This window comes from Podarcis bocagei, assembly GCF_964188305.1.
Source record: "Podarcis bocagei genome assembly, chromosome: 2".
NCBI classification, from domain to species: Eukaryota; Metazoa; Chordata; class Lepidosauria; order Squamata; family Lacertidae; genus Podarcis; species Podarcis bocagei.
In genome coordinates, this window is record NC_138126.1 from 22759676 (window position 1) to 22787454 (window position 27779).

The following is a 27779-nucleotide window of genomic DNA, read 5'->3' on the forward strand; positions in this document are numbered from 1 at the left end:
TAGGTTATTCAACCTTTGTTAAGTTTTTTAAAACAGATTTTCCTTATAAGGGAGGTCTCCAACCCTGGATCATTTTATTGTATACTCTTTGTCTTTACGTATTTTTAACCGCAAGTCTACATTTTTCTAAGATTTGACCACCAGAATAGTACACAGTATTCAAAGTGTGGCTGACCACTGGTTTACATATGAGCATATGATAGCTGGTACTTTATTTCAATCTAATTATTTTCAACATTAATTTGGCTTCTTTAGATCACTATAAAATATTTTCATTTTCAGTAAGCATCTCAACCCTTACGTGCAGGTACCCTATCCCTGCATCAGGCCATGTAAAAATTAGAAGGTTTTCTCATTGTACACATGGTACATGGGTGATCTCAGCCATACCAAGATGCCACTATTGTTTTTGTGCCAGCAGTTTATTCCAGCTCCATTTTGAGTAGGTATTTTGCTATTTATCTTTTTTTCTTTTCCAGATGTTGTACAGGGAAGCAATGTGGGGAGATAATCAGAGCCATGAAGGAGAATTCATCTTACTGGGAGTGGCTGACCGCCCACACTTGGAGATGTTTCTCTTTGGTCTTGTCCTGATCTGCTACACGATGACCTTGCTGGGCAACACGACAATCATTGTGGTGTCGCGGCTGGACCCCCATCTCCACACCCCCATGTATTTCTTCCTCAGCAACCTCTCCTTCCTTGATCTTTGCTTCACCACCAGTGTGGCCCCGCAGATGCTGGTGAACTTCTGGAGGAAAAGCAAGACCATCAGTTATGGTGCCTGTGTGGTCCAGCTCTACATCTTCCTTGCTCTGGGCTCCACAGAATGTATTCTTTTGGCTGTCATGGCCTGCGACCGCTATGCTGCCGTCTGCCACCCACTGCGCTACACTACCATTATGAACCACTCTGTATGCTACAAAATGGCTGCCGTCGCATGGATTAGTGGGCTAAGCACCTCAGTGGTGGAGTCGGTGATGACTCTTCGGCTCCCACGGTGTGGAGAGAACCGAATAGACAATTTTTTCTGTGAGGTGCCAGCCTTAATCGAATTGGCCTGTGTTGACACCTCCTTCAATGAGGCTTTGCTTGTTGCTTCTAGTGCTGTCTTCCTTATAGTACCACTAGGCCTCATTATGGTCTCTTATTGCTACATTGTGGTTGCTGTGTTGAGGATCCGCTCAGCAGAGAGCAGGCAGAAGGCCTTCAACACCTGTGCTTCCCACTTGATCGTGGTGTCGCTCTTTTATGGGACAGCCACCTTCTGCTATGTCCAGCCCCCGTCCAACTACTCCCGCGATCAGGGCAAGATGGTTTCCCTTTTCTATACATTTGTTGTCACCATGCTCAATCCCTTAATCTATACCCTGAGGAACAAAGAGGTACACAAAGCTCTAAGAAGACTGACGAAGAGAACTTAAGACCAATGTCTCCCAACTCCATTCGGAGACTGTGTGGTTATATTTTAATAAAAAATAAATAAAACCTCACTGATCACTTATGTGGCACTTTTTGTCTTAACCAGAGCTTCCTTTTAATTTTGAATTGACTGCCGGATATGCCAATGAATCAGGCTGGACACTGCAGTCTGTACGGCACCCCTCTGAGGTCTGTGGCCTAGGCAGTTATCTAGTTTGCCCCATGATAGGGCTGGCCCTGGGTGCCAGCCTCAGTCAAATTGGCCTGTTCTGACACCTCACTGAATGTGGTGGTGCTCTTTGCTTCCAGTGTGGTATTCCTTGTAGCACCCCTAGGCCTCGTTATGGACTTTCATAGCTACACTATGATGCTGTGTTAGGTTTACTCAGCTGAGGGGAGTCAAAAGGCCTTCAACACCTGTGCCTCCCACTTGATTGTGGTGTCGCTGTTTTATGGGGCAGCCATTTTCAGTTACCTTCAGCCCCCGGTCCAACTATTCTTGTGACCAGGCAAGATGGTTTCCTTTTTCTATACATTTGTTGTCACCACGCTTAATGCACTAATTTATATCCTGAGGTACGTTCTTTCCAGGCACATGTCCTTGTTTTAAAAGGTGCCCCCACCCCATTTTGCTCCAGAGCATTCACCACGGAAAACACTCTTTAAAGCAAAAGGTCATTCAGCAGGCGCAGATTTAAAGCATGGGCCATGTCTGGAAAGCATGGAGGAAAGTTAAAAGTGGATAAGCTCAAAGAGAGCACAACAACCACCCTCTCCAGTTTATTGTAATGTTTATTGCCATGTTTATTGTAATGTCTACATTCACCTTCAGAGTTCAGGTGCATTCATTTTAAGGTTGAATGGTAACTGCTGGTGCCTATTAGGTACTTTCTTATTAACATGTGAACAAAATCCAAGTCCTCCTTCATCCCCAGCAGCATTATTTATTGAGAAGTTATATTTAGAGGTGTGCATTGAGAACTAATATCCTTTTTAAAAAAATAAAGATAAAAAAGACTGCCATTAATACGACCGTTGGGAATGAAATGGAGGATAAAATGTCCTTCCTACACATCTACTGTATGGGACACGGGTGGCGCTGTGGGTTAAACCACAGAGCCTACGGCTTGCCGATCAGAAGGTCGGCAGTTCGAATCCCCGCGACGGGGTGAGTTCCCGTTGCTCAGTCCCAGCTCCTGCCAACCTAGCAGTTCGAAAGCACGTCAAAGTGCAAGTAGATAAATAGGTACCACTCTGGCGGGAAGATAAACGGCGTTTCCTTGCACTGCTCTGGTTCGCCAGAAGCGGCTTAGTCATGCTGGCCATATGACCCAGAAGCTGTACGCCACCTCTCTCGGCCAATAAAGCGAGATGAGTGCCGCAACCCCAGAGTCGGTCACAACTGGACCTAATGGTCAGGGATCCCTTTACCTTTACAGATCTACTGAAAGGCCAAAGATGGGAGGGGAAGGAAGGTGGGGAAAACAGTGTCAAACTGGTTCTGCAGGATGGAAGTCACCCCCACCAAAGTAGCAATAATGCCACATGGCTGGTTCACATGACACAATGACAATCAGCAGCCGTAAAATGCATTAAACAGAAAAGTAGTGTGTTGGTGTGTGTGTGTGTGTGTGTGTGTGTGTGCGTGTGTGTGTGTAGAATTGGCAGACAGCTAAGCCGAAAGATCTTGGATTGCAAAGTCAAATTAAGGGCCCCTGCAGCTGTCCTTTTTAACACACATTCATAGCTCTTTGTGCTCAAGATGCTTTTGGGGTGGTCACATACAATCCAACAACAACAACAATTTTATATGTACCCTGCGCATCTGGCTGGGTTGCCCAAACCATGCTGATTGCACCTGCAGAATTTGGGGGGCAGTCACACTGCTGCATTTCCATTCTTTGCAAACTTCCTGTTGAAATATTCTATACCATAAATGTTTGGTGTAGGGGATTTCTCCCACATTTGTTATGCTGTAGCCCCAGCAGTTATGTGGTAACACTGAGGAAGCATCACAGAACAACCCGAAGCAAATCCTTTATGCTACAACTGATCAGTGCTTGGGAGGGGGGGCGTCTCCACCCCCATCGTTCAGCCCGGACACTGAGGTCCTGCGCCGAAGGCCTTCTGGCGGTTCCCTCATTGTAAGAAGTGAGGCTACAGGGAACCAGACAGAGGGCCTTCTCAGTAGTGGCGCCCGCCCTGTGGAACACCCTCCCTTCAGATGTGAAGGAAATAAGCAGCTATCTTTTCTTTAAAAGACATCTGAAGGCAGCCCTGTTCAGGGAAGTTTTTAATATGTAACGCTGTACTGTTTTTAACACTTGATTGGGAGCCGCCCAGAGTGGCTGGGGAAACTCAGCCAGATGGGTGGGGTATAAATAACAAATTATTATTATTATTATTATTATTATTATTATTATTATTATTACTACTACTACTACGCATACCCCTAAACATTTTGTGAATCTAAGTTTGGCCTCATTGAGGGGGAGTATTTCAATATGAGTAGGAAAATGAGAGTACCCCTAAACAGTTTTTTAGGAGGGAAAAAGCACTGCCACTAATACACAATGATGGTGTAAAAAACACGTTGCAGAATATCACTGACAGGGCCTTTAATAGCAGTACATCACCACAAGGGGGGGGTGAACTGTGTCGTATGCATAGCAAGGAGACAAAAAGCCAAGGGGGAGAAAAACCAAATGTGGATCAATTCCTAGTGAAGTTTGTGGCTGTATGATGATGTGAACCCAGATCCCCCCCTTGGACTAAAACTAGTTCTCTAAATGTGACACCAACACGAAGTGTCCAAAGAGCAAATTGGAGTACTCAGAAATATCAATATGCAATGAAATAAATTTATCCGACCAACAGTTTCCATATAGCTAGTTGATTCAAAGACTTTTGCTCCCTAAAGAGTTAAGTAGCATTTTTCTTTCCGTGCCTTACCTCATGCAAGTCACAGACTCCAAATGGTATTGCGCAAGCAAGGAGGAGGAAAATCCTTTGAGGCTTCTTTGCTCATGGCTGCAGCATAAAATTTTCCCCTAATTATTGAGTCTTGAGTTCTGTTCCATCTGTGGCTCCATGATGGTTCTTCAGGGAGCTGCTGAAGATTGGGGTGGATAGCAGCTCACTCCACCACCTCCCTGCTGGATAACATCATAAAGTCACTTCTCCTGACTCCAGAAGGCCCCTTTTGAGAGAGATCGTGCTACTATGGTCATTTAGATGTGCAGGTACTAACAGATACTATGGGACACAGTGCTGAGACAGAAGGGCCCAGGCGCTGGACTGAATTAGGCAAGCCAACCCAAGTAAGAGTTTTCTGGGGGAAGCATTTCCCTTTTTCTTCCACCTTTTCCATTGATCATTACACAGATGTCTCCAAATATATGCATAGCTGTCAACTTTCAGATTTGAAAATAAGGGATTAGCAGCCTCAAAAATAAGGGATCAGCAGCCTCACCTGTCCCGGGGACAGTCTACAGGATATCTAACAATCCAGGATAGCAGTGGGAAGCAGCGGGAAATGGCGCTGGAATAAGGGAATTTCCCGCAAAAAAAGGGAAGGTTGACAGCTAGGAATATATGAGATTCCGCATCCCTGTCTCCTGCTTTGAGCTGTCTCCCTTGACACTCTCCCCCTGAATGCTCTTTCTATTCATTCAATCTTATTTCATTCTTCATCTGATTCAACTATTTCTGTACAGAACAGAGCGGTGCAAAGCAGCCTCCCCTGGTGTGGTGCCTGCCAGATTATTTTCAGCAACAACTCCCATCAATGCCAGTTGACAAGACTAAGAGTTAAGAGGGAAGGGAGTTTTAGTCTTAAATATCTGGAGGGCATCGGGTTTGGACAAGGACGGCGTCAAGGCTAAATGTTTAATTCATTCATTTTCTTTGCAAATCTAAACTTAGGTGAACTGCTCGCTCTCCCCTTTCCGAGTCAGCCTTATAATTTCATCTCCCTGGCATCCTCCCTTAGGCCTTTCTTTCACAGTGTAAGCACTGCGCAGCAGGTCGACCGCGATCAACTCGTAGATCATCTGACTGATTTCTGTCCATCGCAGCCCAACTTCTCTGTGAGGCAGCCTGAGAATGACGCACGCGCCTAACAAAGGCAGAAGGAGAAGGGAGCCGGCTTGAGGGAGGAGGCGGGAGGAGGAGGGGTACGCAGGCGGAGGGGCGCGCGCTCCTGCTGGCTTCTCAGAGAGAGAACTTTTGCCTCCATTTTCCTTCCCCCCGCAACTTAAACTCCCCCCTCCCGTGTCCATTTAGCCACCTCCTTCCACACAGGCACCCATGCACGCTTCTCATCCCTCCAGTTTGATTGAGCCTGTATTTGGCTGGTTTGGATGGCGCAGGTGCTAACATGACCAGGCAACGCAGACGTCACTGGCTCACCTCAGAGCTGTGCGGAGGGGGCTGGGGCATAATCCAGGGGTCAGCAAACTTTTTCAGCAGGGGGCTGGTTCACTGTCCCTCGGACCTTGTGGAGGGCCGGGCTATATTTTTTTGGGGGGGGGAGAATGATTTCCTATGCCCCACAAATAACCCAGAGAGGCATTTTAAATAAAAGGACACATTCTACTCATGTAAAAACACGCTGATTCTCGGACCGTCCGCTGGCCAGATTTAGAAGGCGATTGGGCCGGATCTGGCCCATGGGCCTTAGGTTGCCTACCTATGCACTATAGCATGGACTTGACTTCTGTAACCCTTGAGGATACAGTTCATCCCATAGCTATGGTCTGGGTAGGAAAACCAGTCAGAAGAGCTAAAGAATCACCTCGGGGTCATGTGTGGGGTTTCTCCCCACACATTACTGCAGCAAGGTGTGATGTATTAAAGCAGGGGAATCATTGGCCCTGCAGATGTTGCTGAACTAAAGCTCACATCGCCCATAACGATAGGTGGAAAGAAGGGGTGGATATATCCTCCTCATATTGTAGGCATGTATTCTGCAGCTGCTGCACTAGTCAAACTCATCCTAGATATGAAGAGCTGTTTGCCCCAGTGAAGCCTGGAGAGATTCCCTCTGGAGATCTCTGCTTACAGTTTTGCAATTCTGAATACTTCACAGCTACTAATACCAAAACAGAAAACCACACTATTCTCTCTGACTCCAATCCACTTACAAAGAAGTCACTTATGTCATGAACGTTCAGCTTTTGAAAGAGCCTTTTGTAAGAGATTTTGTTTAAGAAACCAAACCAAACCAAACAGATGCTTTAGTTGAGATTCCTACATTGCAGAGATTGAAGTAGATGACCCTCGGGGTCCCTTCCAACACTACAGTTTTATGGTTCTATGAAAATGCTGTTATGAGTTTGAGGGGGGAACAGGCTGTATGCCTGGGCCCCTTCTAATTCCTGGATCCAGCATGGATTCAGTTCTTGGACTAGCTAGACCAGCCTGGTAAGGTAAAGTTAAAGGGACCCCTGACCATTAGGTCCAGTCGCGGATGACTCTGGGGTTGTGGCGCTCATCTCACTTTATTGGCCAAGGGAGCCGGCATACAGCTTCTGGTCATATGGCCAGCATGACTAAGCCGCTTCTGGCGAACAAGAGCAGCGCACGGAAACACCGTTTACCTTCCTGCCGGAGTGGTACCTATTTATCTACTTGCACTTCGTGCTTTCGAACTGCTAGGTTGGCAGGAGCAGGGACCGAGCAATGGCAGCTCACCCCGTCACGGGGTTTCGAACCGCCGACCTTCTGATCGGCAAGTCCTAGGCTCTGTGGTTTAACCCACAGCACCACCCCTTCTAATTCCTGGATCCAGCATGGATTCAGTTCTTGGACTAGCTAGACCAGCCTGGTAATGGCCCGCTAAGTATGATTTAAGGTAACAAAGGAAGTGGCTCTGTGCAAATTGGTGGGCCTCCCTCCCTAAACTACCTGCTAGCTAGGAAGACCAAGGCCAGAGTGCAGAATTGAGTTAGGAGAGCTCAAAGCTGGAGCAAAAGCTACAGGCTAGAAAGACAGAGGGAGAGTCATACCTGATTTCTACTGGAATCCAAGGCTGTGGCTATGGGAGAAGGAAGACCCTCTTGGAGTGTAATGCTGCCAACCCCTCCATCATAGGCCCAGGTGGTATATATGTGCAAAGAAACCATCTCTCTTAAAGACACCACCGTCTCCGCTGTCCCTCAGTCCAAGGAAACGGAACCTGGGTAAGCATCTGGGACCCTTTGAATATTCAGGGGGTATGCACCAATACTGTTGAAAGCAAAGCTATACCATGTCTTCATGTTGATTAAATGTGTATTGACCGGGGATGGAGGAGATTTGCTTGAGCTTGTAATTTGAAATGAAGTTACATAATTTGCTCCTTCTGAAATAAATATGCTAACCTAAACATGGCCATTCTATGAAATTCATACAGCGCAGCTCTCCAGTCAAGTAATGTGTATAAAACTGCCTATAAGTCTGCACCCTATTCTTCTGACAATCATCTGGTTTAAATGTTGTTGTGTTGTTGTTTTTCAAAAAATAGTAGATTACCTTTGGCCCTCCAGATGTTGGTGAACTACAACTCGCATCATCCCAGTATTTAGCCATGCTTGCTGGGGCTGAAAAGAACTGCACTTCAGCAACATCTGAAGGGCTGAATGTTCCCCATCCCTACATTAAGCTATGTAAAAATGAGACAGTTTTCTCGTTGTACGCATGGTCCTGGTTCATATTCATACTGCATAGATTCAGAAGCAGTTTGGGTAGAGAGTACACTTAAGTGGAGCTTGGATTTGGAGAACGGGGACGAGTCTCATGTCCAAGAATGAGAGTCATTGGGTGATCACACACAGTCTTGCAACCATGCCACTATTGCTTTTGTGCCAACTGTTTATTCCAGCGCCATTTTGAGTAGGTGTTTTGCTATTTTTGTTTCTTCCTTTTCTAGATAATGTACAGGGAAGGATTGTGGGAAGAAGGTAATCAGAGCTATGAAGGAGAATTCATTTTACTGGGAGTGGCTGACCGCCCACACTTGGAGATGTTGCTCTTTGGTCTTGTCCTGACCTGCTACACGATTACCTGGCTGGGTAATACAACCATCATTGTGGTGTCATGGCTGGACCCCCATCTCCACACCCCCATGTATTTTTTCCTCACCAATCTCTCTATCATTGATCTTTGCTTCACCACCAGTGTGGGCCCTCAGATGTTGGTGAACTTCTGGCGGGAAAGGAAGACCATCAGTTATGGTGCCTGTGTAGCCCAGCTCTACATCTACCTTGCTTTGGGCTCCACAGAATGTATTATTTTGGTTTCCATGGCTTATGACCGCTATGCTGCCGTCTGCCACCCACTGCGCTACACTACCATTATGAACCACTCTGTATGCTACAAAATGGCTGCTGTTGCCTGGGTTAGTGGCCTTTGCAACCCAGTGATAATAACAGTGATGACTCTTCGGCTCCCACGATGTGGAGAGAACCGAATAGACAATTTTTTCTGTGAGGTGCCCGCCTTAATTAAACTGGCCTGTATTGACACCACGTTCACTGAAAATGTGCTCTTTATTTCCAGTGTCCTGTTCCTTGTAACACCTCTAGGCCTCATTGTCGTCTCTTATAGCTTCATTGTGGCTGCTGTGTTAAGGATCCGCTCAGCTGAGGGCAGGCGGAAGGCCTTCAACACCTGTGCTTCCCACTTGACTGTCGTGTCTCTCTTTTTTGGAACAGCCCTTTTCACTTACCTCCAACGCCCGTCCAACAATGTTCGTGACCAAGCCAAGATGGCCTCCCTTTTCTATACATTTGTTACCACTATGCTTAATCCACTCATTTATACCCTGAGGAACAAAGAGGTGCACAAAGCTCTAAGAAGATTGATGAAGAGAACTTAAGCCCAATGTCTCCCAGCTTCATTCAGAGGCTCTGTGGTTATATTTTAATAAAAAGTCCTCATTGGTCACTTATATGGCACTGTTCAAATGTTCAAAGCTCCCCTTTCATTTTCGTCACCCACAGACTAATCCAATGAATTAGGTTTCTTTCAGCAATTATTATAACGGTTATTTCCAAAGGCCAACTACAAGTTGCTTAAGATGAGCCAACTGGATCAAGCCAAAACCCTATCTAGTCTAGCATTGCCATATGTCTGGGAATTCCCGGACATGCCCTCTTTTGGGGGTCCTGCATGCCCACCCACGGGAATTTTACATCTTAAAGCGTATGTCCTGGTTCTGGGGGGGGGGGGGGGTTGAGAAAAAAATGTGCACTGGTGACTCTGGTTCAAACTCAGGCTCTGGCGCTGGCGACTCAGGTTCTGGCATAGGTGTCTAGGGCTCAGCGGTAGCAGAGGTGCTATCGGGCGATTGCCCTAAAAAAGCTCAACAAATTTTTGTGTCCGGATTTTTGCGTCTTGAAATATGGCAACCCTAAGTCTAGCATCCATGCGACCCTAAGTCTGTGATCCATGCGACGGTCACCTCCAGACTGGATTATTGTAACTCGCTCTACGTGGGGCTGCCCTTGAGACTGACCCAGAAACTCCAGCGGGTGCAGAATGCCGCAGCGAGACTCCTTACAGGGTCTTCGCCGCGGGATCACATTCATCCGGTGCTATACCAGCTGCACTGGCTCCCGGTGGAGTACAGGATCAGGTTTAAGGTGCTGGTTTTAACCTTTAAAGCCCTATACGGCCTAGGACCCTCGTACCTACGGGACCGCCTCTCCTGGTATGCCCCACAGAGAAACCTACGGTCTACAAATAATAACACCCTCAAGGTCCCAGGCCTCAGAGAGGTTAGGCTGGCCTCAACTAGAGCTAGGGCCTTCTCGGCTGCAGCTCCAACCTGGTGGAATGCTCTGTCACAAGAGACTAGGGCCCTGCGGGATCTGACATCTTTCCGCAGGGCCTGCAAGACAGAGTTGTTCCGCCAAGCTTTTGGTCAGGGCGCAGCCTGACTCCCTCCTCTGGCAACCTGCACAGAATTTTGTTTAATCGGTTGCCATCAATTTGATTTTAACTAATTTTTATAATGAAATATTTTTAGAATGTGTTATTATTTGACTGTTATTTGGTTGTTGTTAGCCGCCCTGAGCCCGGCTCAGCTGGGGAGGGCGGGATATAAATAAAATTTATTATTATTATTATTATTATAGCATCCTGTTTTCACAATGACCAATGAGATGTGTAGCCAGAAGCAAGACCTAAGCACACTCCTCACTTTTGGATATTGTCAACTGATATTTAAAGCCTCAACACAATGGTCGTGCATGTTTATAGTATCTTTTAATAATAATAAAACCCTCTTTGATCACTTTTGTGGCACTCTTCACTTGCCTAAACCTTTATTTTTTTCTTTCAGTTTGACTGTCATTAATTTGACCATTAGGTAGATGGGAATAAAAATGGAGGATCAATCTTCCTTCCCAAAGATCCACTGTAAGGCCAAAGATGCAGGTTGGGGAGAGGGGGAACAGTGCCAAACTGTTTCTGTGGTAATGAAGCTGCTCCCATCAGCAGTAAAACAACACTCTTGGTTCCCATGACATGATCAGCCAGAGTAAAATGCTGTCATAGACTGGCTTGAAGTTGATGAATGGTGGGAGGACACAGCTCAGAGCTTGGGGATTGGTGGTGGGACAACACTGAGTGGTCAAAGGGAGAAGAGGGAGAAGACTGGGAGGAGGTGTTGGTAGCTGAAGAGGTAGCAGGGCTCAGTGACTCAGAGGAGCCTGTAGCAGAGAGAAGTCCAGAATAAGGAGCTGAAGCAAGAAAGGAGGGAGACCACGAGGTAGGGATGAGTCTCTGGCTGGTGAAGAGGCATGGGTGTCTCACCCACCTGCTGTGATGAGCTCCCCTCCCTGCTGGTCTCACATAACCATGAGAGGTATGACAAGGGAGAAGTTAGCTTCACCCAGGCGCAGTTTCAGATTGCTGGGGGGGTAACCCTGGTGAGGAGGGGACTTAGGCAGCTATGAGGAGACTTGGCAATTGCTTCATGGGAGCAAGACCCACTGGAGATGAGTTGCTGTGCTCATTAGGCCTGACACTCCTCCACAGATCTTGTTTTTGCTAGTAAAGAGTTAACTCCAACTTGCTCAGTGTGATTTACTGCTGGCTCACTCCAGTCAGATGCATTAACTCAAAAAAGGCTGGTGTTCTGCCTAAGACAGTGGACCTTTAGGATTCAGTTGGACAACAAAGACCATCAAAATTGCTCTTTAATGGGTTTTATTAACAGGATGAGGAAAATAAAGAATGAAGGAAGAGGAGACAGACAAGATCTTATGGCCCCATCTGTTGCTGGAGAATCCCCCTTCTTGGGCAGGCAAGGGGTCAAATGGGTCTACAGGAAGGTCTGCAATGAGATTCCTTTTGGTGGGCTTGGACCTTATACACCCTATGGAAGTATTGACCAGCACCTTGCCTATTCCCATATAGCTAGTTAATTCAAAGACTTTTGCTCCCTAAGGAGTTAAGTAGTATTTTTCTTTCCATGCTTTCCCTCGTGCAAGTCACAGCCTCCAGAGGACATTATGCAAGCGAGGAGGAGAGTCCTTTGAGCCTTCGTAAATTTTCCCCCTAATTATTGAATCTGAGTTCTGTTCCTTCTGAGGCTCCATGATGGTTCTTCAGGGAGCTGCTGAAGATGTAGGTGGATAGCAACTTGTTCCATCACCTCCCTGCTGGATAACATCACAAAATCAGTTCTCCTGACTCCAGAAGGCCCCTTTTGAGAGAGACCGTGCTACTACAGTCATGTAGATGTGCAGATACTAACAGATACTATGGGACACAGTGCTGAGACAGAAGGGCCCAGGCGCTGGACTGAATTAGGCAAGCCAACCCAAGTAAGAGGTTTTTTGGGGGGAGCATTTCCCTTTTTCTTTCACCTTTTGCATTGATCATTATGCAGATGTCTCCAAACATATGAGATTCCGCATCCCTGTCTCCTGCTTTGAGCTGTCTCCCTTGCCACTCTCTGCATGCTTCTGTAGCTGCAACATACTCTGCTTCTGTGGAAGATAATGCTACACAGTTCTGTTTATAACTACCCCATGAAACAGGTCCATCCCTGAACATAAACACATATCCACTTGTGGATTTATAATCAGCATAGTCGCCAGCCCAATCTGCCCCAGTATACCCAATCAAACCAGGATTACTGACAGCTGCTAACCTTCATTTAGAATATATAGTACCCTTTAGATACTGCACCACCCTTTAAACTCCTGCCCAATAATATTCAGTGGGGGCATTTACTTTTCTACCAAGTATCCCCACGGCATTGGCTATGTCAGGTCTATATGTGGTAACTGAATACAAAGGTTTACCAATCATTGACCGATATTGTTGTCTGGCAACGGGTTTGAACTCTGCTGATTCTTTAAGAAGTCAGCGGCCATGGCTGTAGCAAATGTGTTTTCAGCTTGCATCTGCATGCTTTTAAATAGTTCATGAATCTTTTGCCTTTGGCTGAGAAGAAACGAGCCGTCTTCTTCTCTTTCAGCTTGAATCCCAAGGTAGTACTGAACATCTCCCAGTTCCTTGATGTCCACTTCTTTGCTAAGAAGTGCATAGTCTCTTTAATTTGCTGTAGCAATCATCAAGTCATGCAACTGAGCAGTTATCTCTCAAAACTAGCACCAACCGCCAAACTGATTGTCACAGCAACTGGTTAGAACATGGAGGTCGTTAGTCCTCTGTCGGAATGATGAACTTTACTGTACCTTCACATCCCACAGGGGTCCCTTCCAACACTACAGTTCTATGATTCTATGAAAATACTGTTATGAGTTTGAGGGGGGAACAGGCTGTATGCCTGGGCCCCTTCTAATTCCTGGATCCAGCATGGATTCAGTTCTTGGACTAGCTAGACCAGCCTGGTAATGGCCTGCTACGTAGGATTTAAGGTAACAAAGGGAATGCAAATAGGTGAGCCTCCCCCCCTAAACTACCTGCTAGCTAGGAAGACCAAGGCCAGAGTGCAGAATTGAGTTAGGAGAGCTAGAAGCTGGAGAAAAAGCTACAGGCTAGAAAGACAGAGGGAGAGTCATACCTGATTTCTACTGGAATCCAAGGCTGTGGCTATGGGAGAAGGAAGACCCTCTTGGAGTGTAATGCTGCCAACCCCTCCATCATAGGCCCAGGTGGTATATATGTGCAAAGAAACCATCTCTCTTAAAGACACCACCGTCTCCGCTGTCCCTCAGTCCAAGGAAACGGAACCATGGGTAAGCATCTGGGACCCTTTGAATATTCAGGGGGTATGCACCAATACTGTTGAAAGCAAAGCTATACCATGTCTTCATGTTGATTAAATGTGTATTGACCGGGGATGGAGGAGACATTTGATTGAGCTTGTTATTTGAAATGAAATTATGTAATTTGCTCCTTCTGAAATAAATATGCTAACCTAAACATGGCCATTCTTTGAAATTCACACAGCACAGCTCTCCAGCCAAGTAATGTGCATAAAACTGCATATAAGTCTGCACCCTATTCTTCTGACAATCATCTGGTTTAAATGTTGTTGTTGTTGTTTTAAAAAAATAGTAGATTGCCTTTGGCCCTCCAGATGTTGGTGAACTACAACTCGCATCATCCCAGTATTTGGCCATGCTTGGTGGGGCTGAAAAGAATTGTGCTTCAGCAACATCTGGAGGGCTAAATGTTAAGTCATGTAAACATGAGAAAGTTTTCTTGTACAAGTGGTTCCTGGTTCATATTCATACTGTAAAGATTCAGAAGCAGTTTGGGTAGATATTACACTTAACTGGAGCTTGGATTTGGAGAACGGGGACTAGTCTCATGTCCAAGAATGAAAATCATTGGGTGATCACAGCCTTGCAATAATAATAATAATAATAATTTATTATTTATACCCCACCCATCTGGCTGGGCTTCCCCAGCCACTCTGGGCGGCTTCCAAAAAAATATATTAAAATACTGTAATACATCAAACATTAAAAGCTTCCCTAAACAGGGCTGCCTTCAGATGTCTTCTAAAAGTCTGGTAGTTGTTGTTCTCTTTGACATCTGGTGGGAGGGCATTCCACAGGGAGGGCACCACTACCAAGAAGGCCCTCTGCCTGGTTCACTGTAACTTGGCTTCTCGCAGTGAGGGAACTGCCAGAAGGCCCTCGGTGGTGGACCATGCCACTATTGCTTTTGTGCTAACTGTTTATCCCAACTCCATTTTGAGTAGGTGTTTTGCTATTTTTGTTTCTTCCTTTTCTAGATAATGTACAGGGAAGGATTGTGGGAAGAAGGTAATCAGAGCTATGAAGGCGAATTCATTTTACTGGGAGTGGCTGACCGCCCACGCTTGGAGATGTTGCTCTTTGGTCTTGTCCTGGTGTGCTACACTATTACCTTGCTGGGTAATACAACCATCATTGTGGTGTCGCGGCTGGACCCCCATCTCCACACCCCCATGTATTTCTTCCTCACCAATCTCTCTGTCCTTGATCTGTGCTTCACCACCAGTGTGGGCCCGCAGATGCTGGTGAACTTCTGGAGGAAAAGCAAGACCATCAGTTATGGTGCCTGTGTGGCCCAGCTCTACATCTTCCTTGCTCTGGGCTCCACAGAATGTGTTCTTTTGGTTGTCATGGCCTACGACCGCTATGCTGCCGTCTGCCACCCGCTGCGCTACACTACCATTATGAGCCACTCTGTATGCTACAAAATGGCTGCCGCTGCCTGGGTTAGTGGCCTTTGCAACCCAGTGATGGAGACAGTGATGACTCTTCGGCTCCCACGGTGTGGAGAGAACCGAATAGACAATTTTTTCTGTGAAGTGCCAGCCTTAATCAAACTGGCCTGCGCTGACACTTCGCTCACCGAGGCTGTGCTCTTTACTTCCAGTGTGCTGTTCCTTGTAGCACCCGTAGGCCTCATTATGATCTCTTATAGCTTCATTGTGGCTGCTGTGTTAAGGATCCGCTCAGCTGAGGGCAGGCGGAAGGCCTTCAACACCTGTGCTTCCCACTTGACTGTCGTGTCTCTCTTTTTTGGAACAGCCCTTTTCACTTACCTCCAGCCCCCGTCCAACAATGTTCGTGACCAAGCCAAGATGGCCTCCCTTTTCTATACATTTGTTACCACTATGCTCAATCCACTCATTTATACCCTGAGGAACAAAGAGGTGCACAAAGCTCTAAGAAGATTGATGAAGAGAACTTAAGTCCAATGTCTCCCAGCTTCATTCAGAGGCTCTGTGGTTATATTTTAATAAAAAGTCCTCATTGATCACTTATATGGCACTGTTGAAATGTACTAAGCTCCCCTTTCATTTTCGTCTCCCACAGAATAATCCAATGAATTAGAATGTATTATAATGGTTATTCCCGAAGGTCGACTACAAGTTGCTTTAGATGAGCCAACCTGGATCAAGCCAAAATCCTATATAGTCTAGCGTTGTCATATGTCTGGGAATTCCGGGACATGCCCTCTTTTGGGGGTCCTACATGCCCATCCGGGGGGGGGGGTATATCTTAAAGCAAATGTCCTGGATTTGGGGTTTTTTAAAGAAATAAATGTGCATGGGTGACTCTGGTTCAAGCTCAGCCTCTGGCGCTGGCTACCTGGGTTCTGGCATAGGTGGCCACGGCTCGGCAGCAGAGGACCTACTATCAGATCCTAAAAAACCTCAACAAATTTTTGTGTCTGGATTATTATTTTTGTATATAAGATATTTATTAAGATTTTCAAAGTGTTACAAAAAAAAATTAAAAAAGTAAGAAAATACAAAATAAAAATAGTTAAAAATAATCATTCTTTCCATTACTTATTTTTCATTAGCTTATTTCCCGCACCTCCTCACGCCTCCCTTTTTTGTATTCCAGTTCAGTTTGTTGGTTCAGCAAATCCTTACCCTCTTTATTTATCCTAGTCTTTAATCTTAAGCTATTGTAACATAAAATTTTTACCTATTTAATAATCCATTTTTCATATTCCTTTATAGTATTACAGCTGAAAACCCCTTAATTTCTATCCAACATCGTTCTAACATTCATTAATTTTACAATATTTCTGCAAATAGTCTTTAAATTTCTTCCAATCTTCTTCCACGACTCTTCTCCCTGGTCTCGGATTCTGCCAGTCATTTCCGCCAGGATTTTTAGCTCTTGAAATATGGCAACCCTAAGTCTAGCATCCTGTTTTCACACTGACCAATGAGATGTCTAGCCAGAAGCAAGACCTAAGCACACTCCTCACTTTTGGATCTTGTCAGCTGATATTTAGAGCCTCAACACAATGGCTGTGCATGTTTATAGTATCTTTTAATAATAATAAAAACCCCCTCTTTGACCTCTTTTGTGGCACTCTTCACTTGCCTAAAACTTTATTTCTTCTTTTAGTATGACTGTCATTGGGGACACGGGTAGCGCTGTGGTCTAAACCACTGAGCCTCAGCAGGTCAGCGGTTCGAATCCCCACGACAGGGTGAGCTCCTGTTGCTCGGTCCCAGCTTCTGCCAACCTAACAATTCAAAAACACACCAGTGCAAGTAGATAAATATGTACTGCTGTGGCAGGAAAGTAAATGGTGCTTCTGTGCACTGCTCTGGTTTCGGTATTCCGTTGTGCCAGATGCAGCTTAGTCATGCTGGCCACATGACCCGGAAAAACTGTCTGCGGAGCAGACAAACGCCGGCTCCCTCGGCCTGTAAAGTGAGATGAGCGCCTCAACCCCAGAGTCGTTTGCAACTGAACTTAACTGTCAGGGGTCCTTTAACTTTTTTATGACTGTCATTTATATAACCATTAGGTAGATGGGAATAAAAATGGAGGATCAATCTTCCTTCCCAAAGATCCACTGTAAGGACAAAGATGCAGGTTGGGGAGAGGGGAAACAGTGCCAAACTGTTTCTGCGGTACTGAAGCTGCTCCCATCAGCAGTAATACAACACTCTTGGTTCCCATGTTCAGCCATAGCAAAATGCTGTCATGGACTGGTTTGAAGTTGAGGAATGGTGGAAGGAAGCAGCTCAGAGCTTGGGGATTGGTGGTGGGACAACACTGAGGGGTCAAAGGGAGAAGAGGGAGAAGACTGGGAGGAGGTGTTGGTAGCTGAAGAGGTAGCAGGGCTCAGTGACTCAGAGGAGCCTGTAGCGGAGAGAAATCCAGAATCAGAGACAGGAGCTGAAGCAAGAAAGGAGGGAGACCACGAGGTAGGGATGAGTCTGGCTGGTGAAGAGGCATGGGTGTCTCCCCCACCTGCTGTGATGAGCTCCCCTTCCTGCTGGTTTCACATAACCAGGAGAGGTATAACCAAGGGCAGAGAAGAAGTTAGCTTCACCCAGGCGCAGTCTCAGATTGCTTGGGGGGGGGTAATCCGGGTGAAGAGGGGACTTAGGCAGCTATGAGGAGACTTGGCAATTGCTTCATGGGAGCAAGACCCACTGGAGATGAGTTGCTGTGCTCATTAGGCCTGACACTCCTCCACAGATCTTGTTTTTGCTAGTAAAGAGTTAACTCCAACTTGCTCAGTGTGATTTACTGCTGGCTCACTCCAGTCAGATGCATTAATTAAAAAAAGGCTGGTGTTCTGCCTAAGACAGTGGACCTTTGGGATTCAGATGGACAACAAAGACCATCAAAATTGCTCTTTAATGGGTTTTATTAACAGGATGAGGAAAATAAAGAACAAAGCAAGAGGAGACAGACATTAATAAACATTAATAGAATTAAAACCTATCTATTAAAGATTAACGTATCTCTTAAAGGTAACAATTAATGCAATTTATTCTTAGAGAGCTGTGCTCTACAAGGCTGCAAATGCTAGCCCCAGCCTATGCCTGGGCACTTCTGAAGGCATGCAAGGGGGAAATCTTCAGAACTCCTTGTGATACAATGGTCTTCTGAATATGTCCCAATGCAGTTGCCATAAAGCAAGTCCGATATATCCTGGAACAAAGGGTTGGAGCAGTGGGCCCTTCCAGAGGCCTCTTTTTATTGCACATCCATAACTGTTTGTGCTCAGGATGTTATGAGCAGGCATTATATGCAATCCATGGGCATTGCTGGGGGGGGGGCAGGGGACAGCTGTGCCCCAAAATGATGTCAGTAAATAAAAATACTGATCTAACTGGCCAATCAGGTCGCAGATAACTCAGTTCCCCCCTCCCCCCAAAAAAAACCATAAAGCCTGTCTATGCCCGTGGTGCAATCCCACTTTCAATACGGCTTGTACCTAGAATCATAGAATCATAGAGTTGGAAGAGACCACAAGGGCCATCGAGTCCAACCCCCTGCCAAGCAGGAAACACCATCAGAGCACTCCTGACATATGGTTGTCAAGCCTCTGCTTAAAGACCTCCAAAAAAGGAGACTCCACCACACTCCTTGGCAGCAAATTCCACTGTCGAACAGCTCTTACTGTCAGGAAGTTCTTCCTAATGTTTAGGTGGAATCTTCTTTTTTGTAGTTTGGATCCATTGCTCCGTGTCCGCTTCTCTGGAGCAGCACTTCTCTGGGAGAACTCACACTGCTTCATCCCCATTCATTACAGATCCCATAACTTCCTGCTACAATCCCGAAACTTTTTAAAGCACAAATGTTTTGGGGTGGATGTAGGTGTCTCCAAAAAATAATTTGGAGTACTCGGGAAAATCAATGTCTTCTAGCAACTTTTAAAGTTTACTTATTGCTTAAGGATTTAAATACTGGAAGGGCACTCCTCCACTGCCCTTTGCCCTTAAAGGGTTAAGCAGCTCTTTCCCTTCCATCCCTTCTCTGGTGCAAGTCAACCCCTCCTGAGGATGCTGTGCAAAGGAGGAGGAGGACGGGAAGTCTTTGGGACTTCCTTGCTCATTATAATGTGTATATTTTCTCTCCCTAATGATTCCGTCTGAGCTCTGGTCTTTCTGGGGCCCCGTAACAGGAGAGCTGCTGGGAAGTGGGAAGAGACATTACTGCCCTTCTCCGTGATGTCATAATAAAAGCATCTCTCCTGACTCCACAGGTCCCTTTTGAGTTAGAGAAATCATGCTAGTGCACCCATGCAGGTGCACAGGTACATGTAGGTACTCTTGAAGACAATGCTGAGCCAGAGGAGCCAAGGCGCTGGGCTGAATTAGGAAGACCAACCAGGGTAAGAGCTGGCGAGGGAGCTGTCCTTCCCTCCCTCTGCCCCACTATCATCGATCCTTACGAAGCTGGCTCAAAATGCATGGCATTTTGACTCTCTGCATTCAGTTCCATTCTTCAACTGCTTCATCTCTTTCTGTACATAGCACAGAGGTGTCAAGCAGCCTTTCCTGGCAGAGGGCCTTCCAGATGTTCCCATCAGCCCAGCTGACATGGCCGATAGTCAGGGAGGATGGGATTGTTACGCTTATTCACAAGAGTTGTAGTCTTGAAATATATGGAGGGCACCGGGTTGAGGACGGAAGTCTATGTGTCGAATGCTGTGGGTTTCTTTGCAAATCTAAACTAGGTCCACTCCTCCCTCCCTCTCCTCTCCCCATCATCAGCCTGACGGATTTCTCTCCCTAACATCTTCCTCAAAGCCTTCCCTTTCCCACTGTTCCATTCTGCTTTAGTTCTCTGCCTCTCTCTCTCTCTCTCTCTCTCTCCATCTCTTTGCCTCTATCCGTCTACACAGTCTCCTCCTTTGCTTGGCTCCCCCTCACTTGGGTGTCTCCCACCGTCTTTGTCTTTTCTCTCTGCCCCTCTCCTTCTAGTCACACAGGGAAGGCTGTAGCTCAGTGGCAGAACATCTGCTCTGCATACAGGCGCAATCGCCAGGAAGGTCTTGGAGAGACCCATGCTTGCAACCTTGGGCAGCTGCTGCCATCAGTATAGACCAATGTCCTTCAAGCTTGGGTCCCCAGATGTTGTTGGGTTGCAAGCGCCACCATCAGCTAAGGTGGCTGGGGATGATGGGAGTTGAGGTCCAACAACATCTGGGGATGCAAGGTGGAAGAACATGGTACAATACTGAGATAGATGGCCTAACGCTCTAACGTGGTGTAAGGCAGCATTCTATCTTCTTGGTCCATAGGCACACCTAAGATACCTCTGGAATCCTCCTCACTGTAGCCTCATGACTGCACAGACCTATCTATGGACTGCAGAATCATGGAATCTTTGAATTGTAGAGCTGGAAGGGACTCTGAGGATCATCTAGTAGTCCAATCTCCTGCAAGGCAGGAATATGCAGCTGCTCCATACAGGGATGAAACCTGCGACCTTGGTATTATCAGCACCACACTCTAACCAACTGAGCTATTCAGGCTGACCTGAGAGTTCTATCCAGAGTTAGTCCAGTGAGAACTTCATTCGCCCAGGGTTGAGCCACCAGCTCCCTGAACAAAGGCTCTCCTAGCAGACCAAGAGACAAAACTATGGACCACTCCATGGAATAACGAGGACGACAGGAGGTTGGATGCAAGTGAGCTGTGCAGGAGCAGGCTGAAAGGCAAGCTTTGTGGAGCCTCTTTTTATTGGATAAAATACAGCAGGAAAAGAGGTAGTGAAACCACTCTGAACTTTTAACACATTCCATCTAAGCACATTTTAAACACTAGCTAATACACGTCAGCAGGTGCTTCCTGCAGATGTTGCAAAAGTGGATTGTGTCTGTGTTCCTTGTCATGCTTCAGCCAAGCATTCTGTCTAGTAAACAGATCTTATGAAAGGACAAAATATCAGGGGGGAAAGCTTGTCTTCTAGCCAAGGGGCAGGAGTTCATGGAGCGTGGGCACAAGGCTCCTTGGCACACTGTTGCATGCCGGGTGCGAGGTGTGCCTCAGCACAAGCAGAGCGTTGCCTCCACACTCTTGTGTGGACTGGGTGGGCCATTGGCTTGACCTGGCAGGGCTCTTCTTCTTAAGTTCTTGTTAATTTTATTTATTGCAAATGGCTTGGGTTTCCATGCTTCAATTGTCCCCCACCCAAACTATCTCGGAGATCTCAGAATGCAGTGCAGGCTAAAGGTAGAGGTAAAGGTACCCCTGCCCGTATGGGCCAGTCGTGTCCGACTCTAGGGTTGCGTGCTCATCTCGCTCTAGAGGCCGTGAGCCGGCGCCGTCCGAAGACACTTCCGGGTCACGTGGCCAGCGTGACGAAGCTGCTCTGGCGAGCCAGCACCAGCGCAGCACACGGAAACGCCGTTTACCTTCGCGCTATAAAGCGGTACCTATTTATCTACTTGCACTTAAGAGTGCTTTCGAACTGCTAGGTGGGCAGGAGCTGGGACCGAACGACGGGAGCTCACCCCGCCGCGGGGATTCGAACCGCCGAACATACGATCGGCAAGTCCTAGGCACTGAGGTTTTACCCACAGCGCCACCCCCATCGCAGTGCAGGCTACTCACATTTTAAAGAATTAAAATGATACCCGTAGCCCACATGCAAAACTAAGCTGGACACAAGGGATCTGCTTCTCACTGAGACAGAGGTGAGGTAGTGTGAGGAACGTCTTGAGAAAGAAAGGGGCTGTGAATGATAGAATTAAAGAGATTAGCAGAGATGAAATATTTTTCCATTCATGGGATGTAGCACTTTTCGCGATATCCTGGTGTGTATTTTGCTGTGCTTTGCTTTCCTCCCTGAAGTTTCTTACCGTCCCACTTTTGAGACATGTGCTCGGAAATGAATAGAAAAAACATGTCAGAGGAAGGTAGCTTGAAAATGCAGGTGGGGAGCAGATTGAATATATTTATTACAGCTTTCTCCCTCATTTTTTAAAAACAGCTTTAGCAGTTCTGTTACTTGAGTCTGCAGCTAATGTGTAGTTAGGTCAATAATAATCTTTCAAGGTGTTTTCCCCCCCGTAAACTAAAAGGAACCCAAACTCTTAGATTTTCCTAGTCTAGAAGAGCTTCTTCTTTTTTTAAAAAAAAGGTTTTATTGTTAAAATAATTCAGCATTAATACACACATATTGCGAATATACAAGCATACAAACATACATTTCATACAATCCTTAAAAATATTCAAACATACCTACACTCAATCCCACAGATAATTCCTTTTCCCATCACCATCCACCACCCCTCACCCCACCTTTGTGTTAGACTTCCAATCTACTCAATTGCCATTTCTTTCCACTTCTATTACTTTCTTTCATACACCTTTAACCTAATTTCATGCTTCTTTTTCTATTACACATTGTTATCCATCTTATTTAGTATTTCAGTATTTAAGATGGAACTTGTTTATTCTAATAGGAGTTCTGATTTTTCAATATGGTTTTGCAAGTATCCTTTAAACACCTCCCAGTCCCTGTCTCTGTGGTATTATACCGACAAAAATAGAGTGGCTTGCCAAATTATTGGAGTACTACAATATATCCAAAACAATGGGAGAAATTGGAAGGATCTCAAAAGAGAAGACAGGGTCTAGAAGAGCTTCAAATCCAGTAACTTTCTAACGATGAATTTGTGATATCTTGACCCATTTGTGATATTAAGCCTCAATCTGGAAGCACCTGCAAGAACAAGGAGAGGGGCTGAGCTGCCGATGCCTAAAAGAAACAGGGGAACAATAAAATGGCAACTAATGATCACAAAGAAACGAGTTGCCTTCGTGGGTTATCAGACCTCTAAATGAGGCTGGATGTTAAGGAAACCAATACAATAAAAGGTGGGGGAAGCATATCATCCAGTGCCATGAGAAGTGAAAATTTCACCCCATTCCTTGTGACTGCTCAGTTCTGGGGTGGGGAAGACTTTTCACCCAAAGACATATTCCTTCTGGCAACCTTCTGAGGACCACTCATCAGTGGGAGGGGCCAAGGGCAAAAGTGGGTGGAACAGCAAATGTAAGCTTTGCTTTTCATATGTTAGGCTAGTTTCTACACACCCTACCCTCAAGCAAGAGACAGTAGCGGAATTCAAGGGCAGATTCCAGCCAGGGAGAAACACTTGGGGGGCAAAGCAGAGACAGTGGGGAGAACTCTTAAGAGACCTGGAAGGCTGCCTTTCACTGCTGGGCATGAGGTTTCCCAACCCTGGTTTAGTTGGTCAAATGGGACTCAGCTACACAGCTGCAAATATAACATTTTATATGTGTTTTAATTGCATTATACAAATGTGACATTAGATAGTGATAGTGAGCTAATGGGAAATTCAATATATATTTTAAAATGTTTTGGGGGGTTTTTTTTTAAAAAAGAGCATTTTCGCAGCGTTTTTTATATATGTCTAGATTCAACCATGGTCTCATCTTACTCTTACCTCTGGATCCACACACACACCCCCGCCCGGTAATGCACAAACGTAGCTATCCTCAACTATGTATTATGCACTATAGCAGGGGCCAGCAAACTTTTTCAGTAGGAGGCCGGTCCTTTGTCCCTCAGAACTTGTGGGGGGTGGGACTATATGGGGGGGTGAACGAAATCCTATGCCCCACAAATATTATTTTTTTAAAATGATATTTATTGAAAAAAGAATTTTTAAAATCACAAAGAGAAGAAAAAGACAAAATTACATAAAAAAGACAAAAACAAGAATAAAAAGAAAAAATAAAACCATCATTTTCACATTCTCCACTTTCTTTACCTTCTTTCCATGACCTCCTCCTCCTCCCATCTCTTGTATCTTGATTAATAATTGTCACAGCAAATCCTTTCCATAATTCATAATATTCTGTCATTACATTACCTTGCTCTATTTTCATCTTATCTTATATAAAGCCTTAAAACTTAAAATTTAAATCTTATTTTTACCAACTTCTCATATCCATTACCTTTTTACCTAATTCTTTAAACATTCTTACAAGAGCCTAGTAATTTCATTTCAACATTTTTGCAACTTTCATAAAAACATTTCTAACGATAAAAAAAGAGAATAAAAACAATCCAATCTTCTTCCAGCGTCCCCTCCCCCTGGTCCCGGGATTATCAGTCCTTTTTGTCCCATTAGTCTGGCCCATTTAACCTGGTGATCTTATATCCGAGGCCATCAAATCTCTTCCATGTCCCTTCCACAGTTCTTCTTCATATCTTCCTTTCACTCGTGGGAACTCCAGCTTGATAGTGTTTTTGACCCTTTTCGACAAATCAGCCCCTTTCTCATAGTCCAGACTAAACTCCATGTGGTATTTTAAAACATGTTTCAAGCAGTAAACACATTTCAAATTCCCTCCAAGATAAGTCCCAACAGTTCCAAACCTCTGACGGCCCATTGCCAGATTCTGAAGGTCCAAACATCCCTGCATAGGGGGGTCAGTCCAACCCCCCATTTCCAAATCAGTCCAAACTTTGTCTTTCCAAATCTGTTTTTTTCCAAGTTCATTTATCAAATCCAAAGACTCATTTTCTTGCTGGGCCAAAAGTCCCTCCATCCCTGGCGCCCAAGATTCAGCAAGGTCCTCTTCTTTCAGTTGTTCTGTCATGGCACACTCCTGTTTTGGTTCCTGGGTGGGCTCCATATAATTTCCCACTACCTGTTCAAAGGTTCTGGCCGCACTAGTCATAAAATCCATCTTCTGACTTAACTGATCCAATAGGGCACTTATTTTACATACAAATAACCCAGAAATGCATTTTAAATAAAAGGACACATTCTACTCATGTAAAAACACGCTGATTCCCAGACCATCCATGGGCCAGATTTAAAAGGCGATTGGGTCGGATCCAGCCCACGGGCCTTAGTTTGCCTACCTATGCACTATAACATGGACTTGATTTCTGTAACCCTTGAGGATATAGTTCATCCCGTAGCTATGGTCTGAGTAGGAAAACCAGTCGGAAGAGATAAAGAATCACCTCGGGGTCATGTGTGGGGTTTCTCCCCACACATTACTATAGCAAGGTGTGATGTATTAAAGCAGAGGAATCATTGGCCCTGCAGATGTTGCTGAACTAAAGCTCACATCACCCTTAACTATAGGCCATGCTTGCAGAGGCTAATAGGAGCTGTAGCTTGGCAACAGCTAGTTAAGCCATGTGGAAATAAGAATGTTTTCTTGTTGTATTCATGGTTTCTGGTTCATATTCATAGATTCAGCAGTTGTTTGACAGAGGTGGCACTTACTAGAGCTTGGACATGGAATATGGTAGGGTTGCCATACGTTGAAATTTCCCGGACATACACAGAATCCTTCCATCAGAAGTAGTATCTGGGCAAAATGTTTGGGAAACACATGTCAGCAATTTTGTTTTTGCCGATTTCCCTTAAAAATAGCTCAAAAATGTCGAACAAAGCTCAACAACATTGCCAAAAACACAACCCTAGAATAGAATGTGGAAATCTATTTTCTTTTCAAGTACAGTGGTACCTCGGGTTAAGTATTTAATTCGTTCCGGAGGTTCGTTCTTAACCTGAAACTGTTCTTAACCTGAAGCACCACTTTAGCTAATGGGGCCTCCCGCTGCTGCCACGCCACCGGAGCACGATTTCTGTTCTCATCCTGAAGCAAAGTTCTTAACCTGAAGCACTATTTCTGGGTTAGCGGAGTCGGTAACCTGAAGCGTATGTAACCTGAGGTACCACTGTATTGGAATCTTGGGTGATCATAGGCTTAGAACGATACCACTAATCTTCTTCTGTCAGCTGTTTATACTAGCTCAATTTTGAACTTGTGTTTCACTGTTTTCCTTGTTTTCCTTTTTCCAGATAATGTACAGGAAAGCAGTATGGGAAGAAGGTAACCACAGTTACCAAGGAGAATTCATTTTATTGGGAGTGGCTGACCGTCCACGCTTGGAGATGTTGCTCTTTGCAATTCTCCTGCCCTGCTACATGATGGCCTTGCTGGGCAACACAACCATCATTGTGGTGTCGCGGCTGGACCCCCACCTCCACACCCCCATGTATTTCTTCCTCAGCAACCTCTCCTTCCTTGATCTTTGCTTCACCACCAGTGTGGGCCCTCAGATGCTGTTAAACTTCTGGCGGAAAAGCAAGACCATCAGTTACGGTGCCTGTGTGGCCCAGCTCTACATCTTTCTTGCTCTGGGCTCCACAGAATGTATTCTTTTGGTTGTCATGGCCTACGACCGCTATGCTGCCATTTGCCACCCGCTGCGCTATGGTGCCCTTATGAGCCAATCCCTATGCTTCAAAATGGCTGCCGTCTCCTGGGTTAGTGGCCTTACCACCTCACTGGTGGAGATGGTGATGACTCTTCGCCTCCCGCGGTGTGGACAAAACCGGGTGGATCACTTTTTCTGCGAGGTGCCAGCCTTAATCAAGTTGGCCTGTGTTGACACCTCTCTCAATGAGGCTGTGCTCTTTGCTTCCAGCGTAGTGTTCCTTGTAGTACCACTAGGACTCATTATGGTCTCATACGGCTACATTGCAGTTGCCACGCTGGCAATCCGCTCAGCTCAGGGCAAGCGAAAGGCTTTAAACACCTGTGCCTCCCATTTGATTGTGGTGTCCCTCTTTTTTGGGACAACCATTTTCACCTACCTCCAGCCCCCGTCCAACAGTGCCCATGACCAGACCAAGATGGCCTCCCTTTTCTATACATTTGTCACCACTATGCTCAATCCACTCATTTATACCCTGAGGAACAAAGAGGTGCACAAAGCTCTAAGAAGACTGACGAAGAGAACTTAAGCCCAATGTCTCCCAACTTCATTCAGAGGTTCCACAATTTATTTTAATAATAATAAAAACCCTTCAATAAAATCACTTCTATGACAGTAATCACACAAAGCTGCTTTTTTTGTCATCACCCACACAATAATCCAACAGATTAGCCTATAATGAGAATTAATAATGTGGCAGCACCAAGGAGGCATCATAGAACAAACTAAAGCAGAATAAATCCGACACTAACGCACAATTGTTGTGTCAGGAACATGTTGAAGAACAATAGAAAATAACTGGAAGGGCTCTGAGTAGCAGGATCAACACAAGGGGGGGGGGTGAACTGTGCCATATGCATTGCAAGGAGAGAAGCAATGGAAGAGGGGGAAGGAACCCTGACGAGAATCATCTCCTAGCGCAATGGTTTTCAACCAGTGTGCCATGACACCCTGGGGTGTCTTGAATGATGGTCAGAGGTTTTGTGGGCAACCTTGGCCTCTGTCTCTCTTTCCTTCACTCCCTCCTCTGATGCCCTCTCACTTCTCTGCCTCTCACAGGCTTGCACAGCTGTTTATTGCAGCAGCCCTGGGTGCAAGCAACCCTGGCGAATGATGCCTCTCGGAGGCGCCTCTCTTTGGGGAGGGCGGGCAGCTCAGAAACTGGGGCGGCAGCAGCGGCTGTCCATAGGACTCCCAAAGAGAGGGGAGAGGAGAGGAGGCTGAGGGAGCCCTCCACAAGGGAGGGTGTTTGAAAAAGAGTGAGAGGCTGCCAGCTCTGCAGGCAAGGGGTGACATAACTGGGCTGCTGAGCCCCACAGGAGTGTAGTAGTTGCTCAAGGGAGCGGGGAACTCAAAAAGGTCAAAAACCTTTGTCCTAGTGAATTTTGTGACTGAGTGGTG

General features: G+C 45.8%; 3 protein-coding genes, 1 long non-coding RNA gene and 1 pseudogene across 6 annotated transcripts; 4 read left to right on the forward strand and 1 right to left on the reverse strand.

Annotated features, from left to right (window-relative positions):
• Positions 1 to 23349, forward strand: LOC308581037 (olfactory receptor 2G3-like). Of its 2 annotated transcripts, none has more exons than XM_081183479.1 (2): positions 1 to 442; positions 480 to 1493. In XM_081183479.1, exon 2 carries the CDS (start codon positions 480 to 482, stop codon positions 1422 to 1424), a length of 945 nt encoding a protein of 314 aa, XP_081039605.1. In that variant the 5' UTR covers positions 1 to 442; the 3' UTR covers positions 1425 to 1493. The 2 variants fall into 2 exon arrangements, with proteins under 2 accessions (XP_081039605.1, XP_081039604.1); XM_081183478.1 differs by adding an exon at positions 23338 to 23349 and having other exon boundaries at positions 2 to 1431.
• Positions 6979 to 9352, forward strand: LOC308581247 (olfactory receptor 2G3-like; annotated as a pseudogene). Its single transcript has 2 exons — positions 6979 to 7604; positions 8333 to 9352. The product of its transcript is annotated as an olfactory receptor 2G3-like (transcript).
• Positions 13318 to 15640, forward strand: LOC308580998 (olfactory receptor 2G3-like). The gene is made up of 2 exons (XM_081183411.1): positions 13318 to 13619; positions 14627 to 15640. The coding sequence occupies exons 1-2, from the start codon at positions 13545 to 13547 to the stop codon at positions 15572 to 15574; spliced, it is 1023 nt and encodes a 340-aa protein (XP_081039537.1). The 5' UTR covers positions 13318 to 13544; the 3' UTR covers positions 15575 to 15640.
• On the forward strand, positions 19424 to 26963 carry LOC308581038 (olfactory receptor 2G3-like). Its single transcript, XM_081183480.1, has 2 exons — positions 19424 to 19485; positions 25960 to 26963. The coding sequence occupies exon 2, from the start codon at positions 25963 to 25965 to the stop codon at positions 26905 to 26907; it is 945 nt and encodes a 314-aa protein (XP_081039606.1). The 5' UTR covers positions 19424 to 19485; positions 25960 to 25962; the 3' UTR covers positions 26908 to 26963.
• On the reverse strand, positions 22273 to 25831 carry LOC308581402. Its single transcript, XR_014005056.1, has 2 exons — positions 25378 to 25831; positions 22273 to 22826 (listed from the first exon to the last, which is right to left on the reverse strand). It is a non-coding gene; the product is annotated as an uncharacterized lncRNA (long non-coding RNA).
• Positions 26964 to 27779: the final 816 nt, after the last annotated feature.

What these genes read in the sequence shown, in the direction of transcription:
- LOC308581037 (XM_081183479.1), top strand. Translation starts at nt 480, where the DNA reads ATGTTGTACAGGGAAGCAATGTGGGGAGATAATCAGAGCCATGAAGGA.
- LOC308580998 (XM_081183411.1), top strand. Translation starts at nt 13,545, where the DNA reads ATGTGCAAAGAAACCATCTCTCTTAAAGACACCACCGTCTCCGCTGTC. An exon ending in CCAAGGAAACGGAACCATGG is followed by an intron (nt 13,620 to 14,626) that starts GTAAGCATCTGG and finishes TTCCTTTTCTAG; the next exon opens with ATAATGTACAGGGAAGGATT.
- LOC308581038 (XM_081183480.1), top strand. Translation starts at nt 25,963, where the DNA reads ATGTACAGGAAAGCAGTATGGGAAGAAGGTAACCACAGTTACCAAGGA.